This window comes from Scyliorhinus canicula, chromosome 15 (genome assembly GCF_902713615.1).
Source record: "Scyliorhinus canicula chromosome 15, sScyCan1.1, whole genome shotgun sequence".
NCBI classification, from domain to species: Eukaryota; Metazoa; Chordata; class Chondrichthyes; order Carcharhiniformes; family Scyliorhinidae; genus Scyliorhinus; species Scyliorhinus canicula.
The window spans coordinates 84,149,718-84,176,994 of record NC_052160.1 but is presented as its reverse complement, the minus strand read 5'-3'; the positions used below and the strand labels follow the sequence as shown (position 1 = coordinate 84,176,994).

At 51.8% G+C, this 27,277-nt stretch overlaps 1 protein-coding gene across 3 annotated transcripts in view; it reads right to left on the bottom strand.

Annotated features, from left to right (window-relative positions):
* LOC119978525 (BTB/POZ domain-containing protein KCTD20-like) overlaps positions 1-27,277 on the bottom strand; it is a 183,270-nt gene that overhangs the window by 31,552 nt on the left and 124,441 nt on the right. For all 3 annotated transcript variants that reach the window (XM_038820232.1, XM_038820233.1, XM_038820234.1), the window contains 4 exons: positions 16,286-16,476; positions 8,959-9,274; positions 6,088-6,190; positions 411-531 (listed from right to left, as the gene is read on the bottom strand). In XM_038820232.1, the coding sequence (XP_038676160.1) occupies positions 411-531; positions 6,088-6,190; positions 8,959-9,274; positions 16,286-16,476 (731 nt within the window). The remainder of the gene's footprint in view (positions 1-410; positions 532-6,087; positions 6,191-8,958; positions 9,275-16,285; positions 16,477-27,277) is intronic.

Genomic DNA, 27,277 nt, shown 5'->3' with positions numbered 1-27,277 from the left:
ATAAAGGCTGGCCATACAGCACCATCATTATCTTCCAAGTCAATTTTTTTAAAACTTGCATTGATATACATGTTGCACCAGTGAGTTACAGTGGATAGTGTGCCCCCAAGTCTGGGGTGGTGAATCCTCACCTGAGATGTGAACACGCAACAGATTTTATAATGTTGAGATCTACCTGTTCTAATGAACTCAAATGGGACATCGAGAATTGCAAATGTATACTCAGTCCTTTAAAATTGTGTGAATAAATCTGAAGATTCATGTTCCTTACCCAAAATAAGTTTGGCAATTTAAGAAACTAGCCACAAGTTGTAACACACTCACATCTTCCTTAATGTGGGTATGTGGCACCTGGACTTCGAGAAACACACACAAACACTCTAATGTTGAACTGCTGAAAATGTACGTACTGAGGTCTCGACAGTGGATTGTATTGTGATTGAAGTTGATGCACAAATAGTCACATGCATCCCTGAGCTCCTGGATTGGAATTCCATCTGGACACTGAATGATTCCGGTGGTGTAATAATCCTGGAATGACAACGATCAGTCATTAAACATGATTAATATTGATGAGTTCAATAAACATGATTTGATAAAAAATCCATCTTTACTTTCTGCACTATTTGAACTAGTTCTCAGAATTGGGACAGCACTTATTGCGAATCCAGAGGAGATTTAAAAAAATTAATTTACGGGATGTGGACATCACCGGCTAGGCCAGCATTTAATGCCCATCCCTACGTTTCCTTGAGAAGGTGGGGGTGAGCTGCCTTCTTGAACAGCTGCAGTCCCTGAGGTGTAAGTACACCCACAGTGCAGCTAGGGAGGGAGTTCCAGGATTTTGACCCAGCAACAGTAAAGGAACGGCAATGTAATTCCAACTCAGGGTGGTGAGTGACTTGGAGGGGAACCGCCAGATGGTGGGTTCTCAGGTATCAGCTTGTCCTTCTAAATGGTAGTGGTCACAGGTTTGGAAGGTGCTGCCTAAGGAGCAATGGTGAGTTCCTGCAGTGCATCTTGTAGATAGTATACACAGTTGCTACTGTGCGTCGGTGGTGGAGGGATTGAATGCTTGTAGAAGGTGTAGCAACCAAGTGAACAGCTTTGTCCTGGATGGTGTTGAGCTACTTGAGTGTTGTTGGAGCTGCAGTCACCAGGCAATGAGGAGTATTCCAACACCACTCCTGACTTATGCCTTGGGAAGGCTTTGTACAGTCAGGTGAGTTATTCGCCACAGTATTTTTTTTAATAAACATTTTATTGAGGTATTTATAGTTTAATAACAGTAACAGAAGAAACAGTGTACATACAATTCTAAACATAGTGCAAAAGCCGTCTTCCTCCCTCACAGGTCCCACCTTTTCTAACCTCCTACTCTACACTAAACTAACCCCACAGCCCCCCCACCCCCTCTGCTGACGGTTAATTTTCCCTAAAGAAGTCGACAAACGGCTGCCACCTCCGGGCGAACCCTAACAGTGACCCTCTCAAGGCGAACTTGATTTTCTCCAGACAGAGAAAGCTAGCCATGTCAGACAGCCACGACTCCGACTTTGAGGGCCTTGAGTCCCTCCAAGCTAATAATATCCGTCTCTGGGCTACCAGAGAGGCAAAGGCCAGAATGTCTGCCTCTTTCCCCTCCTGGAATCCAGGACAAAGCTGTTCACTTGTTTGCTACACCTTCTACAATCATTCAATCCCGGATCTTCTGACACCCTGAAAATCGCCACCACCCTTGTTTTCAATACTTTCTGCAAACCCCTGCCAGAATCCCCTAAGCTTTGGGCATGCCCAGTAAATGTGAACATGGTTCGCTGGTCCTTCCGCAGACCTCGCGCACCTGTCGCACCACCCCAAAGAACCTGCTCATCCGGGCCACTGTCATGTGGGCTCGATGAATGACCTTAAACTGTATCAGGCTGAGCCTGGCACATGTTGTGGGCGCGTTGACCCTACTCAACGCATCCATCCAGAGACCGTCCTCTAACTCTCCAACTAACTCCTCTTCCCATTTGTGTTTCAGCTCCCCAGTCTGTGTTTCCTCTGACCCCATAAGCTCCTTATAAATATCCGAAACCCTCCCTTCTCCCACCCACACTCTGGAACCTACCCTGTCCTGTATACCCCTTGGTGGTAGGAGCGGGAAGGTTGAGACCTGCCTGCGTAGGAAGTCTCGCGCCTGCAGGTACCTAAGGTCATTCCCTCCCGTCAATTCAAATTTCTCCTCCAACTCCCTCAGGCTGGGAAAGCTCCCTCCTATAAACATATCTCCCATCCTCTCAATCTCTGCTCTCTGCCATCTCCGAAACCGTCCATCTAACCTCCCCGGAGCAAACTGGTCATTATTGCAAATTGGGGACCAGACCGATGCTGCCTCTGCTCCCACATCTCTCCTCCATTGTCCCCAGACGCGCAGGGTCGCGACCACCGCGGGGCTGGTGGAGTAGCGTGCCGGCGGGAACGGCAACGCTCCCAAACTGGTGCCCTTACAAGATGCCGCCTCTACTCGCTCCCACACCGAACCCCCCACCATCCACTTCCTAATCATGGCTATATTCGCCGCCCAGTAATAATTACTAAAGTTCGGGAGTGCCAGCCCACCCTCCCCCCCGGCTGTGCTCCAACATCCCCTTTTTAACTCGCGGGGTCTTACCCGTCCATACAAAGCCCAAGATCACCTTGTTGACCCGTTTAAAAAAGGACCGAAGAATAAAGATGGGGAGACACTGAAACACAAACAGGAATCTCGGGAGAACCAGCATTTTCACTGTCTGTACCCTCCCAGCCAGTGATGACGGGAGCACGTGCTACCTCCGAAAATCCTCCATCATTTGGACTACTAGTCGGGCCAGATTAAGATTAAGCTTCCCATTCCCACGCCACCTGGATGCCTAGGTACTGAAAGCTTCCCCCTACCACTCTAAACGGCAGCTCCCCCAATCGCCTCTCCTGCCTCCTTACCTGGATCGCGAACATCTCGCTTTTCCCCATGTTCAATTTGTAGCCCAAAAACCGGCCAAAATCCCCCAGAATCCCCATAATTTCTTCCATCCCTTCCAATAGGTCCGACACATATAGGAGCAGATCGTCCGCGTATAACGAGCATCTGTGTTCCACTCCTCCCCGGAGCAGTCCCTTCCAGCCCTTTGAGGCGCTCAATGAAATTGCCAGCGGTTCTATGGCCAGTGTGAACAACAGTGGGGAGAGGGGCATCCCTGCCTCGTCCCCGGTGCAGCTGAAATAGTCCAATGTCAGCTTGTTCGTCCGAACACTCGTCGTGGGCGCATCATACAGCAGCCTGACCCAGTCAATGAAGCCCCGCCCAAATCCAAACCACCCCAGTACCTCCCGCAGATAATCCCATTCCACCCGGTCAAATGCCTTCTCTGCATCCATTGGGGACCATCACCTCTACCCTCTGGGGGCATCATGATAACATTCAACAGCCTTCTTATGTTGGCCGCCAACTGCCTCCCCTTAACAAATCCTGTCTGGTCCTCCCCAATCGCGTCAGGGATGCAGTCCTCAATCCTTGAGGACAAGATCTTAGCCAACAATTTGGCGTCTACATTTAGTAGGAAGATCGGTCTGTAGGATCCGAATAACTCCGGGTCCTTATCCCGCTTCAGGATCAATGAGATAGTGGCCTGTCACATCGTTGGGGGAAGCCCCCCCCTCTCCTTTGCCTCATTAAATGTCCTCATCAGCAGTGACCCCAGCATCCCAGAGAACCTATTGTAAAACTCCACGGGGTACCCATCCGGTCCCGGGGCTTTACCCGACTGCATGGCCTTCTGCCCATCTGCTATCTCTTCCAACCCGATCGGGGCCCCCAGCCCTTCTACCAAATCTTCATCAACTTTCAGGAACTTCAGCCCCCCCAAAGAATTGCCTCATTCCCTCTGGCCCAGCTGGGGGTTCCGACTCATACAACCTGCTGTAGAATTCCTCAATCGCCTTATTGACCCCAGCTGAATCTCCAACCAGGTTCCCATCTCTGTCCCTTACTTTCCCAATCTCCCTGACCGCCTCCCACTTTCTAAGCAGCTGTGCAAGCATTCTGCTGGCTTTCTCCCCATACTCATAGATCGCCTCCCTCGCCTTCCTCAGCTGCTCTACCGCCTTCCCTGTAGTTAACAAGCCAAGCTCCACCTGTAGCCTCTGTTGTTCCCTTCGAAGCCCTGCCTCTGGGGTCTCCGCATATCTCCTGTTGACCTGTAATATTTCCTTTATCAGTCAGTCCATCTCTGCTCTGTCTGCCTTCTCCCTGTGGGCCCGTATCGAGATCAGCTCCCCTCTAACCACTGCCTTCAGCGCCTCCCAGACCACCGCAGCCGAAACTTCCCTCGTGTCGTTGACTTCCAGATAGTTCTGGATACATTTCGCTAGCCGCCCACACACCTCCTCATCAGCTAAAAGTCCCACGTCCAGCCTCCAGTGCGGGCGCTGGCTACCCTCCTTGCTAACCTGTAGGTCAACCCAGTGAGGGGCATGATCCGAGATTGTGATTGCTGAGTACTCAGTGTCCACTAACCCCGTCAGTAAAGCCCTGTTCAGGATAAAAAAGTCAATCCGGGAGTGCACTTTATGAACGTGCGAGTAGAAGGAAAACTCCTTCACTCTCAGCCGTCCAAATCTCCATGGGTCCACCCCCCCCCCCCCCCCCCCCCCCCCCCCCTAAACCCCTTTAGCTCCTTTGCCATTGCTGGCACTCTTTCCTTGAGCTAGATTGGTCTAGCCCTGGGTTAATGACTGTGTTGAAGTCCTCCCCATAACCAACTTATGTGAATCCAGGTCCGGGATCTTCTCCAACATCCTCCTTATGAATTCCACATCATCCCAAATCGGCACGTACACATTCATGAGTACCACCGGCAGCACCTCCAGCTTTCCACTGACCGATATGTATCGACCCTCCACGTCCGCAACTATTCTTCCCGTTTCGAATGACATTCGCTTATTAATCAGGATCGCGACCCCGCTAGTCCTAGAGTCCAGCCCGAGTGGAAAACCTGTCTGACCCATCCATTCCTTAGTCTGACCTGCTCAGTTACTCTAAGGTGCGTCTCTTGCAACATTGCCACGTCCGCCTTCAGTCCCCTCAATTGCACGAACACGCGTGCCCTCTTAACCGGCACATTTAGCCCTCTTACATTCCATGTGATCAGCCTGGTTGGGGGGATTCTCCCCCCCCCCCCCCCCCCCGATCAGCCATCACCTTTCTTGGGCCAGTCTCCAGCCCGCACCCCACGCACCCGCAGGCCCTCTCCCCCCCCTCCCCCAGCAGCCTCCATCCCCGACCTCCCTATTGTCCCATAGCAAATGTCCCTCCCCCATCAGCAGAACATCCCCCCCCCCACCCCCCAGTAACACCGCTCCCCATGCGGTGTGGGAGAATCGCGGGAGGGCCCCCCGACAAAATTCACGCCCCCCCTCGGTACTCCCCCCCCCCCCCCCCAACTCGGAAGAATCGCCGCTCGCCGAACGCCGATTCTCCGAACTGGATGGGCCGAGCGGCCTGCCGTTCGCGGCCGTTTCACGACGGTGGTAAACACACCTGGTCGCTGCCGTCGTGAAACGGGAGAGAGAAGCCCGTTTGGGGCTTGTAGATAGCCTAGAAAGGAAAGAGCACAACGACTCGGGAGGGGACAGGCCCGCGATCGGTACCCACCGATCGTCGGGCCGGCGTCCAAATCGGACGCACTATCTCCCCTCCGCCGCCCCGCAAGATCAAGCCGCCACGCCTTGCGGGGCGGCTGAGGGGAATGACGGCCACCGCACATGCGGGGCTCGTGCCGTCTGCGTCATGACGTCAGCCGCGCATGCGCGGGTTGGAACTGGCCAACCTGCGCATGCGCAGCTGACATCATTAGGCGCTCCGGCCGCGTCATTCTCAGTGCGACGCCCCCGCAGCCAAGATTTACGGAGCGCCGCTCCTAGCCCCGCCGGGAGGGGAGAATAGGGGAGGAGCGGCCGCGAAAACTCGGCCGAGTTCACGACGGCCTTCCCGATTTTTCCCGGGAGTGGAGAATTCCGCACAATGTGTGGAGTAACTGAAAAAACTGTTCTGAAGTACGAACTCACCAAGACTGCACGGAATACAGTGGAAGTGACGCCTTCAGCAATCTCGTACTCGCCTTTACTGTTTGGCTGGGTGACATTGTACTCTCTGCCGGAGGTGAACATTCTGTGTGAGAAAAGGCAAAGTAATTTACCACCAGAATCAGACCACACTCACAGTGTGCAGCCTCTTCCACAGACCTCATCTTATCACAATGCCTCCTTCCATCAATGCACATCACTAACACTGCCATAGCAGACTGACTCACCATTCTCTACAGCACAACACAATATAGATCAGTAGTGCAACTTGGAGCTGTGTACTGATACAGCACAGTATAGACTGGGGGTGATCTGGACGCGTGTATTTGTACATCACAGTACAGATTGGGATTGAAACAGTGACCTGTGTATCTGTACATCACAGTACAGACTGCAAGTGAAACAGTGACCTGTGTACCTACATCACAGTACAGACTGGAATTGAAACTGGGACCTGTGTATCTGTACAGCGCAGTACAAACTGGGATTGAAACTGTGACCTGTGTATCTGTACATCAAAGGACAGACTGGGATGAAACTAGAAACAGTGCAGCCTGGGATTGAAACAGGGATCTGTGTATCTGTACAGTACAGACTGGGAGTGAAACAGGGATCTGTGTATCTGTACAGACTGGGATTGAAACAGGGATCTGTGTATCTGCACAGACTGGGAGTGAAACAGGGATCTGTGTATCTGCACAGACTGGGATTGAAACAGGGTTCTGTGAATCTGTACAGTACAGACTGGGAGTGAAACAGGGATCTGTGTATCTGTACAGTACAGACTGGGAGTGAAACAGGGTCCTGTGTATCTGTACAGTACAGACTGGGATTGAAACAGGGATCTGTGTATCTGTACAGTACAGACTGGGAGTGAAACAGGGATCTGTGTATCTGTACAGTCCAGACTGGGTTTGAAACAGGGATCTGTGTATCTGTACAGTACAGAATGGGAGTGAAACAGGGTTCTGTGTATCTGTACAGTACAGACTGGGATTGAAACAGGGATCTGTGTATCTGTACAGTACAGACTGGGAGTGAAACAGGGTTCTGTGTATCTGTACAGTACAGACTGGGATGGAAACAGGGATCTGTGTATCTGTACAGTACAGACTGGGAGTGAAACAGGGTTCTGTGTATCTGTACAGTACGGACTGGGAGTGAAACAGGGATCTGTGTATCTGTACAGACTGGGATTGAAACATGGATCTGTGCATCGGTACAGACTGGGATTGAAACAAGGATCTGTGTATCTGTACAGTACAGGCTGGGATTGAAACAGGGATCTGTGCATCTGTACAGTACAGACTGGGAGTGAAACAAGGATCTGTGTATCTGCACAGACTGGGATTAAAACAAGGATCTGTGAATCTGTACGGTACAGACTGGAATTGAAACAGGGATCTGTGTATCTGTGCAATACAGACTGGGAGTGAAACAGGGATCTGTGTATCTGTACAGTACAGAGTGGGATTGAAACAGGGATCCGTGTATCTGTATAGTACAGACTGGGAGTGAAACAGGGATCTGTGTATCTGTACAGTACAGACTGGGATTGAAACAGGGATATGGGTATCTGTATAGTACAGATTGGGAGTGAAACAGGGATCTGTGCATCTGTACAGTACAGACTAGGATTGAAACAATGATCTGTGGATCTGTACAGTACACCCTGGGATTGAAACAGGGATCTGTGTATCTGTACAGTAAAGACTGGGATTGTAACAGGGATCTGTGTATCTGTACAGTAAAGACTGGGATTGTAACAGGGATCTGTGTATTTGTACAGTACAGACTGGGATTGAAACAGGGATCTGTGTATCTGTGCAGACTGGGATTGAAACAGAGTTTGTGTATTTATACAGACTGGGGTTGAAACAGGGATCTGTGTATCTGTACAGTACAGACTGGGAGTGAAACAGGGAGCTGTGTATCTGTACAGTACAGACTGGGATTGAAACAATGATCTGTGTATCTGTACAGTACAGAGTGGGATTGAAACAGGGATCCGTGTATCTGTACAGTATAGACTGGGATTGTAACAGGGATCTGTGTATCTCTACAGTATAGACAGAGATTGAAACAGGGATCTGTATATCTGTGCAGTAGAGACTGGTATTGAAACAGGGATCTGTGTATCTGTACAGTACAGACTGGGATTGAAACAGGGATCTGTGTATCTGTACAGTACAGACTGGGATTGAAACAGGGACCCGTGTATCTGTACAGTACAGACTGGGAGTGAAACAGGGATCTGTGTATCTGTACAGACTGGGGTTGAAACAGGGATCTGTGTATTTGTACAGTACAGACTGGGAGTGAAACCGGGATCTGTGTATCTGTACAGTACAGACTGGGAGTGAAACAGGGATCTGTGTACCTGTAGAGTATAGGCTAGGTTTTAAACAAGGATTAGTGGATCTGTACAGACTGGGAGTGAAACAGGGATATGTGTATCTGTACTGATTGGGAGTGAAACAGGGATTTGTGTATCTGTACAGTACAGACTGGGATTGAAACAGGGATCTGTGTATCTGTACAGTACAGACTGGGATTGATACAGGTATCTGTGTATCTGTACAGTACAGACTGGGATTGAAACAGGGATCTGTGTATCTGTACAGTCCAGACTGTGAGTGAAGCAGGGTCTGTGTAGTGGTACAACACAACGCAATGCAGAACATGATTGGATTAGGGAGCTTTGGGTTTGTAAAACTGAATTTTGCACAAGGTCAGGAATGAACATTAAGACGCACATTGACTCCCCTTCCAGTTAGAAACCTGTTTGTGCTCTGTGCCGGCCGTTTTCAGCCAGGAAATTTTAATGAACAGTACTGAAAGATAAGCACCTACCGGCCAAGCATTGTGTCTGGATGCGCTGCAAAGATGATAGGATCGACCACAAACCGCGTGTTATCAACAATCAACACAGCACGCTCTGAAGCCTTCCAGGGGTTGCTGCCGTCCTCTCCCTTGGTGACCCTGGGGCTTTTACTCATGCCTGTGTCCTGTCCCAGATGGGAATTAGCCCTTTTTTCCTTGGGCCAAAGTGTGGAGCCTGCCTCGAAAATGGGACATCCCCGGCCATCCTGTGAACTGTAAATAGAAGGAGGGGCGCATTTATGAGGGTGGGTGCTTGTAGTCTGACAGAACCGTCCCAGGTCAGGATCTAGAGGGAGACAGAAATGAATTCATTAGTTTTATTGTTCCTCAATAAGCAGTGTACTGAAAGCCTAAGGTCTGGGGTGTTCAGATGAATTAACTCCAGTCTCAACTATAACCAACTGCAATCCCAACCATTGCCAAGATACACATGGGAATATTGGGATTTACCCCATCTTTGACCCGAAGACAGTGCTCCCAGGGAGGATCCAGCATGTTTTTGTGAACAATTATTTAGTGATGTAAGCTGGGTGGAGATTCCGAGGAGAGTATGAGATACCATCCTTTATCTGGCTGTGGTAAATGAAGGAGGAGGGGTAGACAGAGATGGAAGGGGGGGTGAGGTGGGTGTGGAACTGAAGGGTTCGGGTGGGCTATGTGGAACATGCAGGTAGGGAAGGGGGGCCTGCATGTGGTAAGAGCAGCGTAGATGGTAAGGTTAGGTTCACGTGCTGAAGGGGGCCTGTGGTGGTGAAGGAGCTGCCCATGGGGGATGAGGGGGTAATGCAGGAGTGTAGTAAAAGGTAGGAGAGGAGAGCAGGACTAAGGGGTGGGAAGAAAAAGCGACGGGAAGTGGAATGAGGAGGGTGATAAATTAGCGAGAACTTAACCAGAGGAGTATTTCAACGATTGTAGGCTGCAAGTAAGCTTTAGCTTACAAAAGAGAAGTTACAAATGAAGAGGTAGATTTAGGTATAAGACTATTATATAGAATTTACATAGAATTTACAGTGCAGAAGGAGGCCATTCGGCCCATCGAGTCTGCACCGGCTCTTGGAAAGAGCACCCTACCCAAGGTCAACACCTCCACCCTATCCCCATAACCCAGTAACCCCACCCAACACTAAGGGCAATTTTGGACACTAAGGGCAATTTATCATGGCCAATCCACCTAACCTGCACATCTTTGGACTGTGGGAGGAAACCGGAGCACCCGGAGGAAACCCACGCACACACGGGGAGGTTGTGCAGACTCCGCACAGACAGTGACCCAAGCCGGAATCGAATCTGGGACCCTGGAGCTGTGAAGCGATTGTGCTATCCACAATGCTACCGTGCCATCTTACCATCTTACCGTGCCATGTTACCATCTTACTATATAGCAGGTTTAAATAAAACCTAAGGGTTAACATAAGTTCCTGCTTGCAGAGGTTAGTAGTTTTCCAGAGACAGATAACCACAAGTTGCTGCTATGGCAACAGATAAAACGCCCAAGGACTTGTAGTTTCGGCATGATGTCTGCACACAAAGTTAATTGGTACCAGGCAGCTCCCGCTCATATGATCATCATAGAACATAGGACAATGGAAGGGAGTCTGGGGGCTAGAGCTCAGGCATGTACTTAATCTAATGAGGGTCTGAAAACTTGTAGATAAGTAGAGACACCTATGTGCCTGGCGATATTATAATGTTATGTTCATGCTTTTATTATGATTGATCACTATATTCATATGTAATGCATTATGCAATCCTAATTATTGGTTGTGAATGGACATAGCTAGTTTTTGAACAAATGTATCCTTTTGATTGGTGTATGTTAATTACTTTAGATAACACAGAAAGTACATTTGCTCAATCCTTGCTGTGATCGGGAAGTGGGCAAGCCATCTGGTGGTAGCTTTGCTCCCCTGCGATAGCTTGCAACAAAGGTTTAAACTGAAACTCATCTCTAAGTGTCATCTGGTCAGTTGGGGAGTGAAGCACCCTATAGGTGAACAACTACCGGTGAAACTCAACAGCAAACAACAATCCACAATCTATCAGAGTAACAGCTACTCTGTGATCTTCTTTCATGTCACCAACTTAATCGGAAAGCGTTGGGTAAAGTTCCAGCAAGACAGATCAGATTGTACTTCCTTCAAATCATGGTGAGTGTGGTGAATCACAGTAGCGTAATTCACACTGTATTACACATGTTGTACTATGTCTCTGTAAGCTCGGCACACAAGCAGTTGTGCTGCTCTGCCACTAGGGGGAGATGCACTGGGTGTGTATGGGAGTTTGTACTGGGCTTCACTCTTGGCTCCACCCACGGCTCCTCATCCTACCCGGAAGTATAAAGGTTGATGCTCAGAGCCTGCCTGCCAGTTCATCTGGAGTTCATCTTGTCACAGGAAGGCTCTGTTGTAAGACGATTAAAACCACTATTCACTTCTAACCACGTGTCGCGTGAATTGATGGTCTCATCAGTGAGTGTGTCTGCCCATTACATGCCAGTCTTCCCTGTATGCCTGGATTAAACTAACAAATCTCACCTGCACAATTCAGTGCCACAGCCCCTCTCTGTAACCAGCACTGCCCACACAGTGAGGATGTGAGAATGGGACTTTCGTGTCACAGCTCCTCTCTCTGTAACTAGCACAGCCCCCAGAGTTACGATGTGAGAATGGGACTGTAGTGTAACAGCTCCTCTCTCTGTAACCAGCACTGCCCCCAGAGTGACGATGTGAGAATGGGACTATAGTGTAACAGCTACTCTCTCTGTAACCAGCACTGCCTCACAGTGAGGATGTGAGAATGGGACTATAGTGTCACGGCCCCTCTCTGTAACCAGCACTGCCCCCAGAGTGAGGATGTGAGAATGGGACTATAGTGTAACAGCTACTCTCTCTGTAACCAGCACTGCCCCCAGAGTGAGGATGTGAGAATGGGACTATAGTGTCACGGCCCCTCTCTGTAACCAGCACTGCCCCCAGAGTGAGGATGTGAGAATGGGACTATAGTGTCACGGCCCCTCTCTGTAACCAGCACTGCCCCCAGAGTGAGGATGTGAGAATGGGACTAGAGTGTCACAGCCCCTCCCTGTAACCAGCACTGCCTCACAGTGAGGATGTGAGAATGGGACTATAGTGTCACAGCCCCTCTCTGTAACCAGCACAGCCCCCAGAGTGACGATGTGAGAATGGGACTATAGTGTCACAGCCCCTCTCTCTAACCAGCACTGCCCCCAGAGTGAGGATGTGAGAATGGGACTATAGTGTCACAGCCCCTCTCTCTAACCAGCACTGCCTCACAATGAGGATGTGAGAATGGGACTGTAGCGTCACGGCCCCTCTCTGTAACCAGCACTGCCCCCAGAGTGAGGATGTGAGAATAGGACTATAATGTCACAGCCACTCTCTCCAACCAGCACTGCCTCACAGTGAGGATGTGAGAATGGGACTGTAATGTCACAGCCCCTCTCTGTAACCAGCACTGCCAGTGAGTGAGAATGTGAGAATGGGACTATAATGTCACAGCCCCTCTCTGTAACCAGCACTGCCCCCAGAGTGAGGATGTGAGAATGGGACTATAGTGTCACAGCCCCTCTCTGTAACCAGCACTGCCCCCAGAGTGAGGATGTGAGAATGGGACTATAGTGTCACGGCCCCTCTCTGTAACCAGCACTGCCCCCAGAGTGAGGATGTGAGAATGGGACTATAATGTCACAGCCACTCTCTCTAACCAGCACTGCCTCACAGCGAGGATGTGAGAATGGGACTATAGTGTCACAGCCCCTCTCTGTAACCAGCACTGCCCCCAGAGTGAGGATGTGAGAATGGGACTGTAGTGTAACAGCTACTCTCTCTGTAACCAGCACTGCCCCCAGAGTGAGGATGTGAGAATGGGACTATAATGTCACAGCCCCTCTCTCTAACCAGCACTGCCCCCAGAGTGAGGATGTGAGAATGGGACTATAGTGTCACAGCCCCTCTCTGTAACCAGCACTGCCCCCAGAGTGAGGATGTGAGAATGGGACTGTAATGTCACAGCCCCTCTCTGTAACCAGCACCGCCAGTGAGTGAGGATGTGAGAATGGGACTATAATGTCACAGCCCCTCTCTGTAACCAGCACTGCCCCCAGAGTGAGGATGTGAGAATGGGACTGTAATGTCACAGCCCCTCTCTGTAACCAGCACTGCCAGTGAGTGAGAATGTGAGAATGGGACTATAATGTCACAGCCTCTGAATGACCTGCACTCAGGTGCAGCCTGGCTGATGCTTTAAGGGTAATTATTCCTGAAGTGAGATGTAATCTGACCCAGTCCTGCCGAAGGGAAAGGGATTGTTCACAAAGTGAGGTGAATAATTTTGCATCATGGTTAAAGTGTGGCTAGGCTTGGGGCAGCACGGTGGCACAGTGGTTAGCATTGTTGCCTACGGTGCTGAGGACCCGGGTTCGAATCCCGGCCCTGGGTCACTGTCCGTGTGGAGTTTGCACATTCTCCCTGTGTCTGCGTGGGTTTCACCTCCGCAACCCAAAAGATGTGCAGGATAGGTGGATTGGCCACGCTAAATTGCCCCTTAATTGGAAAAAATAATTGGGTACTCTAAATTTATAATATAAAAAAAGAAAAAAAAAGTGTGGCTGGGCGAGGGATGGGGGCTGTGGGTGGTTGGGTTGTGGGTTTGGATGAGAGGAGAATGCAGTGACTCTACCTCTTGCTGAAGGTTGTTTCTATCCTGCCCAGAGCTGACTCATTCAACTCTGGCTAGCAATGTTACAAAACCAGTTCTGCAACACGAGGCTGATTCAGGGGATCTTTCCAGACTTCAACATTATACTGACCTGATGTGGAGGGGGTGGGGTGGTGGCATGCAGGGGGAAGACAGGGCAGATTCATGGAGTGTGAGATTATTTCTTCCCTGAGCTTCGTAAAACTCCTCCTAGCATTATTACACCCAGTGGACTCCTGGTGATTGACCCGGGCCCCTGCAGGCTCAGATTTGGTTCTCTCGGTCCCACTTGTAGAAAAGGTCCATGTTTGAAGGAGTTGGACTTTCTGAGTCCCGTCCTTCCAGATAGAAACGCTGTTTTTCTGACCCTGGTCCCCAGCAAACTGTCTACACTCTATAAACAGACAGGGAATGCTGACACACTGAAACATAAACATCAAATGCTGCAAACATTTCAATGTAGTGACGCCTCCAAGTAAATACAGGTAAGCATTTAGGGTTAAAACATACTGGGAAAGCCCAGCATGGTGGCGCAGTGGGTTAGCACTGTGGCCTTACGGCGCCAAGGTCCCAGGTTCGATCCCCGCTCTGGGTCACTGTCTGTGTGGAGTTTGCACATTCTCCCCGTGTTTGCGTGGGTTTCGCCCCCACAACCCAAAGGGGTGCAGGCTAGATGGATTGGCCACGCTAAATTGCCCCTTAATTGGAAAAATGAATTGGGTACTCTAAATTTATTTTTAAAAAACATACTGGGAAGCATGGTAGCACAATGGTTAGCACTGTTGCTTCACAGCGCCAGTGTCCTGGGTTCGATTCCCGGCTTGGGTCACTGTCTGTGTGGAGCCTGCACGTTCTCCACGTATCTGCGTGGGTTTCCTCTGGTTGCCTCCCACAAGTCCCACAACACATGCTGTTTGGTAATTTGGACATTCTGAATTCTCCGTGTGTCTGAACAGGCGCCGGAATGTGGCAACGAGGAGATTTTCACAGTAACTTAATTGCAGTGTTAATATAAGGGGCAGCACGGTAGCATTGTGGATAGCACAATGGCTTCACAGCTCCAGGGTCCCAGGTTCGATTTCGGCTTGGGTCACTGTCTGTGCGGAATCTGCACATCCTCCCCATGTGTGCGTGGGTTTCCTCCGGGTGCTCCGGTTTTCTCCCACAGTCCAAAGATGTGCAGGTTAGGTGGATTGACCATGATAAATTGCCCTTAGTGTCCAAAATTGCCCTAAGTGTTGGGTGGGATGTGGAGGTGTTGACCTCGGGTAGGGTGCTCTTTCCAAGAGCCGGTGCAGACTCGATGGGCCGAGTGGCCTCCTTGTGCACTGTAAATTCTATGATAATCTATGATAAGCCTACTTGTGACAATAATAAAGATTATTATTATGTTCTGTTCACAGCTGTCACTGTCTATCTCAAGATTGTCTTGTTTTTTTCATATCTCAGTTTACCAAGCCTTGGGTCTACACTGAATTTCAAGGTGTGGGACTGAACTGGTAGGGGCACCAGAAATGGATGTGGAATGGGGAGAGCCTCAACCCACGTCCAGCTGAATTAAGCAGCGGAGGCACAATAAAGCTGCAAAGTATGAACAGGTTGATTTTGAGTCAATTCAGAATCAGACCATCACAATGGTTTCCCTCAGCCAGGTACTAACTGTTGCCCAGTGGGAGAGGACAAGAGGAACAGCTGAGTGCAAAACACTTTGGGCTGGATTCTCCGATTCTGAGGCTATGTCCCCCACGCCGCTGTGGGAACGGTGGCGTTTTATGCCGGAGAAAATGGCGTAAAACGGCCACCAATCCTCCATTTGGCTGGGGGCTAGCATGCTGGCAGCTTTGGCTGCCGATATGGCCCGCAGAATTGCCGAGTCCATGGCCGCGCATGTGCACTGTGGCCATGCCGTGCTGCATGGCAGAGGCCGCTCGTGGACCCGGCCCGTGAAATAATGCCCCCCTTTGGCCGGCTCATGACCCCGGACCACCCCCCCAACAGTGCCCCCAGCCCCTGATGAAGTCTCCACCTGCCCGCGGATCGGCCCTTCCCCAACTGTGGTGGCGATGGACTGAGTCCGCAGCCGCCACACCGAGTTCCCGCCGGATGAGACCGACACAGTCGGGAACTCAGTCAGTCGGGGGCGGAGCATCGCGAAAGCAGCGCTGCCCCCGATTTGATCAGGAACTTTGATTCTCCGGCCGATCGCTGAACGCGATTTCGCCGTGGGCGACCAGAGAATCCAGCCCTTTGTCTCTGCTGTGGGTCAACGGGTAGCCCTCAACTCCGAGTCAGAAAGCCATGGGATCAAGCCCCACTTTTAAGAAAACCGTGCTCCAGAGATTTGAGCACACAATCCAGGCCAACACTCCAGTGTAATGCTGAGGGTGTACTGCACTGGCAGAGGAACTGCCTTTCAGATAAAATGTCTGTCCTCTCAGATGGATGCCTTGATTCTTACACAACAGTGACAACACTTTAAAAAGTACTTCAGTGGCTGTAAAGCACTCTGGATAACTTTAGGCATCACATAAAAATGAGTCTTCCTTCTTTCTGTAAACCAGATAATTATTGAGCTACCCACCCAGACTCTGCTGCCTGATTGGGTTAACCACGTTGTGGAGATATGGTGGAGGATTGCTCTCTTCTCGTTGTCGAGGGCCTTTGCCAATCGGCGCTGAAGGATACAGATTCCTCTCAATCGCTGCAACATTACCGTGAAGACTCATCCTGCGAGTTCGAACGATTGGCTGCCTCAATAAACGTGGCATGGACCTGTGGGAGGGAGAGAAGTTAGGGATTATCAATAGGCTGAACCCAACAGCATCATCCTGTCAACAATATATTATTCGCCCATTGATTGCACAATCACCTTTTTAAAAAAAATTTAAAAATTTGGAATGCCTAATTCATTTTTTCCCAATTAGGGGCAATTTAGCATGGCCAATCTACCTACCTTGCACATCTTTTTGGGTTGTGGAGGTGAGACCCATGCAGACATGGGGAGAATGTGCAAACTCCACATGGACAGTGACCCGAGGCTGGAATTGAACCCGGGTCCTTGGCGTCGTGAGGCAGCAGTGCTAACCAATGCACCACCGTGCTGCTTCTTCACAATCTCCTTTTAACCATTTGCTGATTTATTTTATCAATCAGGACTGGTTGTGGTGTAAACCGTGTGTGGTATGTATGTCTCCTTGTGTCGTCTGCCTCATGGTGGTAACATGGAACACTGAGACAAAAGATATGAAGACTGAAGATATGTAAAGAGCTGTATTGAACTGAACTATGGGCTCTAAACACAAACCATGAATGGTCAATTTAGTCAAGTCAAAGCTTTGCTAGCAACAGCAAAGCTCAGCAAAATAAACTGTAGGAGGACTGGTACCAGGGAATATAAGCAGAGCCTCATTCAGGGCAGTAAATCTTTTTTTAAATATAAATTTAGAGTACCCAATTCATTTTTTCCAACTAATGGGCAATTTAGAGTGACCAATCCACCTACCCTGCACATCTTTGGGTTGTGGGGGCGAAACCCACGCAAACACGGAGAGAATGTGCAAACTCCACACAGACAGTGACCCAGAGCCGGGATCGAACCTGGGACCTCGGCGCCGTGAGGCTGCACTGCTAACCCACTGCGCCACCGTGCTGCCCTAAGGGCAGTAAATATGCTGCTTTCTCCCAGCTTTGAGATTAATAACGGTGTTGGAGGTTATAAAGCAGAGTCAAGCTGGCATCAAGTGTGTCCTTTGGATGGGGTTGACCGGGAACTTCTGCGAAGGTCTGGAAATGAGCACTGCTGAAATTCAAAACCAAAGAAATGGACTAAAAAGCAGGTCTGACTTTAGCAAAATAAGGTTTAAAGGGTCATTTCCACAAACCATCGAGGCTACTGTGGTTGGAACAATTTTGAAAGTTGCTCAGATTGACGACTGAGACAGATCGCGACAGACAGAGGAACTCAGAAAGCAGTATTGTGAGCGTGTACCAAGCCTAGTGGTTTAATAAAGATGCATCACCTTTGGTGAGTCGTCATCCAAGTTATTGTGTCAGTTTTATCCAGAGTAGAGACAAAGGAACATTTAGGCTATGTGTGGGTCTAACAATCGTTCCAAATGCAACCAATAAAAGTACAAGTTCGATAGCAATGCTGCCTTACGGCGCCGAGGTCCCAGGTTCGATCCTGGCTCTGGGTCACTGTCCATGTGGAGTTTGCACATTCTCCCCATGTTTGCGTGGATTTTGCCCCCACAACCCAAAGATGTGCAGTCTAGGTGGATTGGCCACGCTAAATTACCCCTTTAATGGAAAAAAAATGAATTGGGTACTCTAAAATTTAAAAAAAGTACAAGTTCACTAGTGATTTGTCATTCAAAGAGGCTTTAATAGTGTACAGGAGGGAACTTTCCACACTTATAAGGCCATGACACCACCTTCCTATTGGTCCTTTGGTGGTCTTATTGGCACCAATGGCGTACTGATGCCTCAAAATGGCCCTGTGATTACAGTAACCATAAGTTACTTAGGAGACCAACATAGCAAGTGAAATGTACTGATTTAAGAGACATTCAAAACACAGCGTGGTGACAATATTTTCCTCTGAACAAGCTTTTGATTTTTTCTTACTCTCTGGATAGTCAAATGAGCAGCTGTCGGATGTGCAGTTCATATAATATTACCCACTACTGTTCGACATACACACTGTGCAAAAACACTGCAAACATACACACAGAGTGCCCACACAGCTCAAACACATACACAGCGTGTCCACACAGCTCAAACATACACACAGAGTGCCCACTCAGCTCAAACACATACACAGCGTGTCCACACAGTTCAAACACATACACAGTGTCTCCACACACCTCAAACACATACACAGCGTGTCCACACACCTCAAACACAGCGTGTCCACACAGCTCAAACATACACACAGAGTGCCCACACAGCTCAAACATACACACAGAGTGCCCACACAGCTCAAACATACACACAGAGTGCCCACACAGCTCAAACATACACACAGTGTGTCCACACACCTCAAACATACACACAGAGTGCCCACACAGCTCAAACATACACACAGCGTGTCCACACACCTCAAACATACACACAGAGTGCCCACTCAGCTCAAACATACACACAGCGTGTCCACACACCTCAAACATACACACAGCGTGTCCACACACCTCAAACATACACACAGCGTGTCCACACACCTCAGTGTGTCCACACAGCTCAAACATACACACAGCGTGTCCACACACCTCAAACATACACACAGCGTGTCCACACACCTCAAACATACACACAGCGTGTCCACACAGCTCAAACATACACACAGCGTGTCCACACACCTCAAACATACACACAGCGTGTCCACACACCTCAGTGTGTCCACACAGCACAAACATACACACAGCGTGTCCACACAGCTCAAACATACACACAGCGTGTCCACACACCTCAAACATACACACAGCGTGTCCACACACCTCAGTGTCTCCACACAGCTCAAACATACACACAGCGTGTCCACACACCTCAGTGTGTCCACACAGCTCAAACATACACACAGCGTGTCCACACACCTCAGTGTCTCCACACAGCTCAAACATACACACAGCGTGTCCACACACCTCAGTGTGTCCACACAGCACAAACATACACACAGCGTGTCCACACACCTCAGTGTCTCCACACAGCTCAAACATACACACAGCGTGTCCACACAGCTCAAACATACACACAGCGTGTCCACACACCTCAGTGTCTCCACACAGCTCAAACATACACACAGCGTGTCCACACACCTCAGTGTGTCCACACAGCTCAAACATACACACAGCGTGTCCACACACCTCAGTGTCTCCACACAGCTCAAACATACACACAGCGTGTCCACACACCTCAGTGTCTCCACACAGCTCAAACATACACACAGCGTGTCCACACACCTCAGTGTCTCCACACAGCTCAAACATACACACAGCGTGTCCACACACCTCAGTGTGTCCACACAGCTCAAACATACACACAGCGTGTCCACACAGCTCAAACATACACACAGCGTGTCCACACAGCTCAAACATACAAACAGCATGTCCACACAGCTCAAACATACAAACAGCATGTCCACACAGCTCAAACACACACAGCGTGTCCACACAGCTCAAACATACACACAGCGTGTCCACACATCTCAATTATACACACTGCGTGTCCACATCTCAATTATACACACTGCGTGTCCACACATCTCAATTATACACACTGCGTGTCCACATCTCAATTATACACACTGCGTGTCCACACATCTCAATTATACACACTGCCTGTCCACACATCTCAATTATACACACTGCGTGTCCACACATCTTAATTATACACACTGCGTGTCCACATCTCAATTATACACACTGCGTGTCCACATCTCAATTATACACACTGCGTGTCCACATCTCAATTATACACACTGCGTGTCCACATCTCAATTATACACACTGCGTGTCCACATCTCAATTATACACACTGCGTGTCCACACATCTCAATTATACACATTGCGTGTCCACATCTCAATTATACACACTGCGTGTCCACACATCTTAATTATACACACTGCGTGTCCACATCTCAATTATACACACTGCGTGTCCACATCTCAATTATACACACTGCGTGTCCACATCTCAATTATACACACTGCGTGTCCACATCTCAATTATACACACTGCGTGTCCACATCTCAATTATACACACTGCGTGTCCACATCTCAATTATACACACTGCGTGTCCACATCTCAATTATACACACTGCGTGTCCACATCTCAATTATACACACTGCATGTCCACACATCTCAATTATACACACTGCATGTCCACACATCTCAATTTACACACAGCGTGTCCACACACCTCAAAGACACACACAGCGTGTCCACACACCTCAAAGACACACACAGCGTGTCCACACACCTCAAAGACACACACAGCGTGTCCACACACCTCAAAGACACACACAGCGTGTCCACACACCTCAAAGACACACACAGCGTGTCCACACTGCTCAAACACACACACTCCGTGGCAACACATCTCAATTATATACACTGCATGTCCACACATCTCAATTATATACACTGCACATCCACACATCTCAATTATACACACAGCGTGTCTACACACCTCAAACACACACACACAGCGTGTCCACACAGCTCAAACATACACACAGCGTGTCCACACAGCTCAAACATACACACGTGTCCACACAGCTCAAACATACACAAAGTGAGTCCACACAACTCAATTGCACACACAGCGTGTCCACAGATCTCAACTATACACACTGCCTGTCCACACATCTCAATTATACACAATGCGTGTCCACACATCCTAATTATACACACAGTGTGTCCACACATCTCAATTATACACACTGCGTGTTGACATCTCAATTATACACAGCGTGTCCTTACATTTCAACGACACACGCTGCGTGTCCACACACCTCAAACACATACACACAGCATGTCTACACAGCTAAAACATACACACAGCGTGTCTACACATCTCAATTATACACACTGCATGTCCACACAGCTCAATTTCCACACAGCGTGTCCACACACCTCAAACACACACACAGCATGCCCACACACCTCAAACACACACACAGCGTGTCCACACGGCTCAAACACACACGCAGCGTATTCGCACATCTAAATACACCTTAAATACATAGCCATATTAATACTATGGCTGCCAGAGCACGCCAAAAGATAGGAATCCTACTGCGAGTAATTCACTTCCTGACCCCCCACAAAGCCTGCCACTATCTACAAGGCACAAGTCAGGAGTATAATGGAATATTAGGAACATAGGAATGAGTAGGCCATTCAGCCCCTCGAGCCTGTTCTGCCATTTAACAAGATCATGGCTGATCTGTGACCAAACTCCACGGGCGCGATTCTCCGCACTCACGAAGGTTCGGAGAATAGCGGGCGGCGCAAGTTTTTACGGCGACGCTGGTCCGACGCCCTCCCGCTATTCTCCGAACCCTGCAAAATCTCCGAGTCGCCATTCCCGCCAAACGCCTCTATTACGTCCCCGACACGACCAGAATCGCTACTAATTGCCCCCCCCCCCGCTATTCACCGGCCCGGATGGGCCGAAGTCCCGACTTAATCGCCCCCTGTTTACACGGCGTGAAACACACCTGCTTTTTAAGTTCGTCAACCAGTCGTGCTGGCTGACGACTGCTTCCAGGAGGTTAGCGCACCGCTCGAGTCTGGCCACAACGGGGAAGGCATCCCTGAGAACGGGAGGGGGGGTCCAGAGCAGGGGGGAGTGGGGGAGATTGAGTGGGGGAGATGGAGGAGGGAGTGGGGGAGATGGAGGGGGGGAGTGGGGGAGGCGGAGGGGGGAGTGGGGGAGACGGAGGGGGGAGTGGGGGAGACGGAGAGGGCAGTGGGGGAGACGGAGAGGGCAGTGGGGGAGACGGAGGGGGGGAGTGGGGGAGATGGAGAGGGCAGTGGGGGAGACGGAGGGGGGAGTGGGGGAGATGAAGGGGGAGTGGGGGAGACGGAGGGGGGGAGTGGGGGAGACGGAGAGGGCAGTGGGGGAGACGGAGGGGGGGGAGTGGGGGAGATGGAGGGGGGAGTGGGGGAGATGGAGAGGGAAGTGGGGGAGACGGAGGGGGGGAGTGGGGGAGATGAAGGGGGGAGTGGGGGAGATGGAGGGGGGCAGTGGGGGAGATGGAGGGGGGCAGTGGGGGAGATGGAGGGGGGGGGAGTGGGGGAGACGGAGGGGGGAGTGGGGGAGATGGAGGGGGGAGTGGGGGAGATGGAGGGGGGCAGTGGGGGAGATGGAGGGGGGCAGTGGGGGAGACGGAGGGGGGAGTGGGGGAGATGGAGGGGGGAGTGGGGGAGATGGAGGGGGGGGAGTGGGAGTGGTTGGGGGGGGTTAGGTAGAGAGTGAGCCGTCCAACCCCGTAACAAAATGTCTGCCACCATGCCATGGTGCGCCGGTCACGAGGACACGCCCGCTGGTTCCCCTGTGGCTTACGGCCACAGGCCACTGACGCACCGGTGAAGAGGACGTAGTTAACTGCCCGTTGGATGCAGAAAGTGACCAGGGGTTAGGCTGCCCGTGTGTCAGCAGCGCGTCCAGGCCACCGGGACAGACAGGTATCCCGTGGCTGGCGGCTGCCGAGTTGTCGACTAACCTCCGTCTAACATGTCCCGTTTCTCTGCCCCCATCACCCTTCTGTAGGTTAGCACAATGTCTGCGAACAGAACGGCGATGTTCTGCGCAGTGGTTGGGGCCGCTGCACTGCATTTGGCGATGCAGCAGCATCCACACCCACAACCCGCAGTGGATGCAGGGCCAGCTGCAGCAGCAGAGGGAAGGGCCGAGGAGTTGCCAGTCGTCGAGCAGCATGGTGAGGAGGAGGAGGAGTCTCCTTCCAGTCTCCGAGCGGGGACCTCTCCGGGATCTCCCAGTCATCGGTGCACAGGTGCATCCGGGATGTGACCGACGCCCTCTATGCCATCGCGGACCACTACATCACCTTTCCCGAGGACCAAGCAAGTCAAGACTCACGAGCTCGTGGATTTGCCAGCGTGGCCGGGATACCGAGGGTGCAGGGGGCAATCGATTGTGTTCACGTCCCCATGCGCCCGCCTGCAGGGGACAGGGACGTGTTCACAAACAGAAGCGGGACATACTCCATGAATATCCAGGTGGTATGCGACCCCCACATGAGGATCATGAATGTCTGTGCAAGGTTCCCAGGGAGTGTGCATGACTCCTACATACTGGCGCAGTCGTTCATCCCTGCGATGTTTGAGGGACGTCCCCCCCGGCTGAGGGGCTAGTTGCTAGGCGACAGGGGTTATCCGCTGAGGTCTTGGCTGATGACGCCTATACGGAGGCCTCAGACCAATGCGGAAACACGATACAACGAGGCCCATGCAGCAACCAGGGGTGTGGTGGAGCGCTGCCTTGGCCTCCTGAAGATGTGATTCAGGTGCCTGGACCGCTCCGGAGGGGCCCTGCAGTACCAGCCCGACAGGGTCGCTCGCATTATTGTGGTCTGCTGTGCGCTGCACAACATCGCGATGCAGAGGGGAGATGACCTGCTGCAGGAGGCGGAGGGAGAAGCCAGTGGCAGTGGTGCCAGCACGGAGGAGGAGGAGGAGGAGGAGGAGAGGGAGGAGGAGGAGGAGGAGGAGGCTGGCGGAGTGGCAGGCGCAGCACGCAGACACGACCCAGGTGCTGGTGATGTCCAGGAGGCGGCACGACGGACCCGGCGAGGACGGCGGGCACGCGACGCCTTGGTGGCAGCACGGTTCACGCGTCGCATGTGACGTCCCCGCTGAACACCAAACCACCATCTGCATCGCTAGTCGTGCAGAGGGTCAACACACAACTTCCACCACCACAACCCCCCCCACCCCCTCTCAGTGTACACTGCTCCACTTCGACATCACCCTTACCACTGGGTCCAGACGGTATGGCACAACATTGATGGCTGTGTCAGCGGGTGTGATCAGTGCCATGTGGAATGATGACAGCCCGCTCTGCGAAGAGCTGTGAGCTCAGAATCGTTAGAGAGTCTGACCCATGGCAATAGCTGAACCATCCACCTTGGTGGCCGCTGAGATCGTCACGGACACTCTATCACGTGCCCGCGTGGGATAGCTGTGGGAGGGGGTGGGGGGAGGGGCAGGGACTGCACACCCGGCACCGAAGTTTCACCACTCGTCAACCCCAGCGACACTCGGTCACCATCACGATTCCTGTGGCTGTGGAACAATCACACGGTATTACAAGTAAGGTGGAACAGTGCGTTTAATGTTTACAATTATTTACAGGTGCCCTAGCCCCTACAACTAAACTGTGCCCTTCACCCGTGCCAACTTACTCAGTGTTTATCTTAGTTGCCTTACGGGCCCTACCACTACGTCTAAGTGATTCCCCAGATGATACAGCAGGAGTGGAGGAGGACTGCTGCGAATCGCCCCCCTTGACTCGTTTCTCCTTGGCCAAGCGTTTCCTGGGGCGACCCGGTCTTGATGGGCCAGGCTGCTCTGCGGGAGTCTCGGGTGACATTGTGCCACCCTGCTCTGCCTGCTGCCCACCTGATGCACCAGGGATAGGACGGGGGGAGGCCGAGAATTCCGGGACGTCCCGTGATGGAGTTAATGGGACGGGCCCCGAAACCTCCTCCTCCCTCGGGGAGCCCGGTGGCCCCCGGGCCTCACTTTGGGACAGAGGTGCGAGCAGGGAGCCCGTCGTGCCGCCGACACCTGGCGATGCCAGTCCTGGAGGCCTGCAACGGTATCCACCAGAATCCAAAGGTTTCCAGACACGGAGTCCAGGGAGTTAGACATTCCCGCCAGGGGCTGTGCGACCTCAACCTGTGTGTGCACGACGCCATCCAGCACATGTGTCAGGCGGTTGATGCTCTCGCCGACTGACTGCTGCGACTGGGCCATGACCTGGTGAGACTGGGCCAAGGCCTGCAGGGCGCCGGCAATGTCGTTTTGCCTCTGGCACATTGCTGCCTGTGAGAGGGCAACCCTGTCCAGGGCCGAGGATGACGCGTGCACATTAACCCCAACGCCTTGCATAACCTGACCCATTGCCTCCACCGCGGATGCCATCCGTGCGGTGTCGGCCTGGGTCTCTGCCAAGAGCGGCACCACTCCCTGCTCGTGGACACGGTTCGACTCCTCTAACAGCGTCTGCAGAGTCTGGAAGACAGCCCTCATCCCGTCATTGTCTCCCTGGGTTTCTTGAGGCATCGGCTGTGCGGGTGGGTTGAGAAACTCCAGGAACTCCGAAAACGTCTGGGAGCCAGCTGCATGCTGGGCCTGGTCTGGCCTCCGCGAGTCCGGGCCCTCGGTTGCTCCGATCTCCACCTGCTGTACCTGCTCAGCTGTGATGTGCGAACCAGACTGTGACCCAGGAGACCCATCACTAAATAGGCCCGCCGGGGTGAGTGTCTCTGGGATGATGGATGGTAGGGGAGATAGCAGTGCCGCAAGCCCGATGTTGTCGCAATTTAGCGCCTCCTCTATGGTGTGGTGCTGCTCAGAGTCCGGAGGGTTATCGCTGGCCATTTCCGAGGCTTGTGGTATCTCCACCCTCTGGGCGTCCTGCTCCGCAGATTGGGTTGGGGAGGATGGGACTCCCCGCTGATCGGGCACACTCTGTCGTGCGGCCCCGGGTGAGGTGGGGGCAGATGCCTGTGTCCGTCTGCAGCCAGACGGCCCTGGTCGTTCGGCATCACGTCCTAGGGAAGAGAATGAGACTGGTTATTTAGATTTGCTCGGCAGGCCACTGGGCGGTCCCAGTGGGCAGCGTGTGAAGGGACAGAGGATGGGGGAGGTATCCCAGTGGGCAGGGTGTGTGATGGGACAGAGGATGGGGGAGGTATCCCAGTGGGCAGGGTGTGTGAAGGGACAGAGGATGGGGGAGGTATCCCAGTGGGCAGGGTGTGTGAAGGGACAGAGGATGGGGGAGGTATCCCAGTGGGCAGGGTGTGTGAAGGGACAGAGGATGTGGAAGGGGGGGGTTGTTTGTCAAGGAGGGTTGTCTCACTTGCTGCAGATCCGCCAACCTCACATAGCGCGACATCCCGGGTGCCAGAACCCCCAACAAGGTCCAGTGCCCTCTGCTCAAAGGTGGTGAGGGGGTGCAGGTTGGGCGAACCCCCTCCAGTCTGGTGCCGCTCACGGGTGTTGTGAGCGGACTTGGCCTGTTGGGGGAGGGTACATAGGTAGATGATTACAATACGGCAGGTATCAGCAGTCCGTTCAGATACTGGTACAGTTTGGGGGTCAAGTTGTCATAAGGTGATTGCATCTCTCCACGGGGGCCAGAGTGCTGGGTCTGTGACAACTTTGTGAACCACCCTCAAATAATTCTGCCCCAATCCCCCTCCACCCCCCCCGTGCCAGGGGGGGAGATGGGTGATTAAGTAAAGGGGGGGGGAGGGATGGTTGTGACCAGGGGGCACCTTCTTGGCACTTACCCTGGCAGCCCTGGTGAGGTCGTGAAGCTTTTTTCGGCACTGCTCTGCTGAGCGAGGGGTCTGCCCCACAGCACTGACGGCAGCACCCACCTCATGCCAGGCCTGGTGTACCGCGCTGGCAGGTTGGCGATGCCCTCTCCGCGGGCAGATGATGCCCCTCCTCTGCTTGACAGCATCGAGCAGCGTATCCACATCAGCCTCCACAAAACAAGGTGCAGCTCTCCTGGGCTCCGACATCATGGCCTACAGATTCTGTGCTCGCCCGCGCCTTTTTACGGCGTCGGGCGGCGTCACGTGGACGTGATCGTATCGTCGCCGCGTTCTGTCGTCATCGCGCACGTGATTGACGTGGCCGCGTTCCTAGCCCATTTCTCGGACGTGAATACATCGGGAAATGGACCCTTCCCGACCGTCGTAAAATGCGCCCGTTTTTTACGCCAACTTCGCGGAGAATCACGCCCCACATACCTGCCTTTGGCCCAAATCCCTTAATATTTTTGCTTAACAAAAACCTATCTACCTAAGATT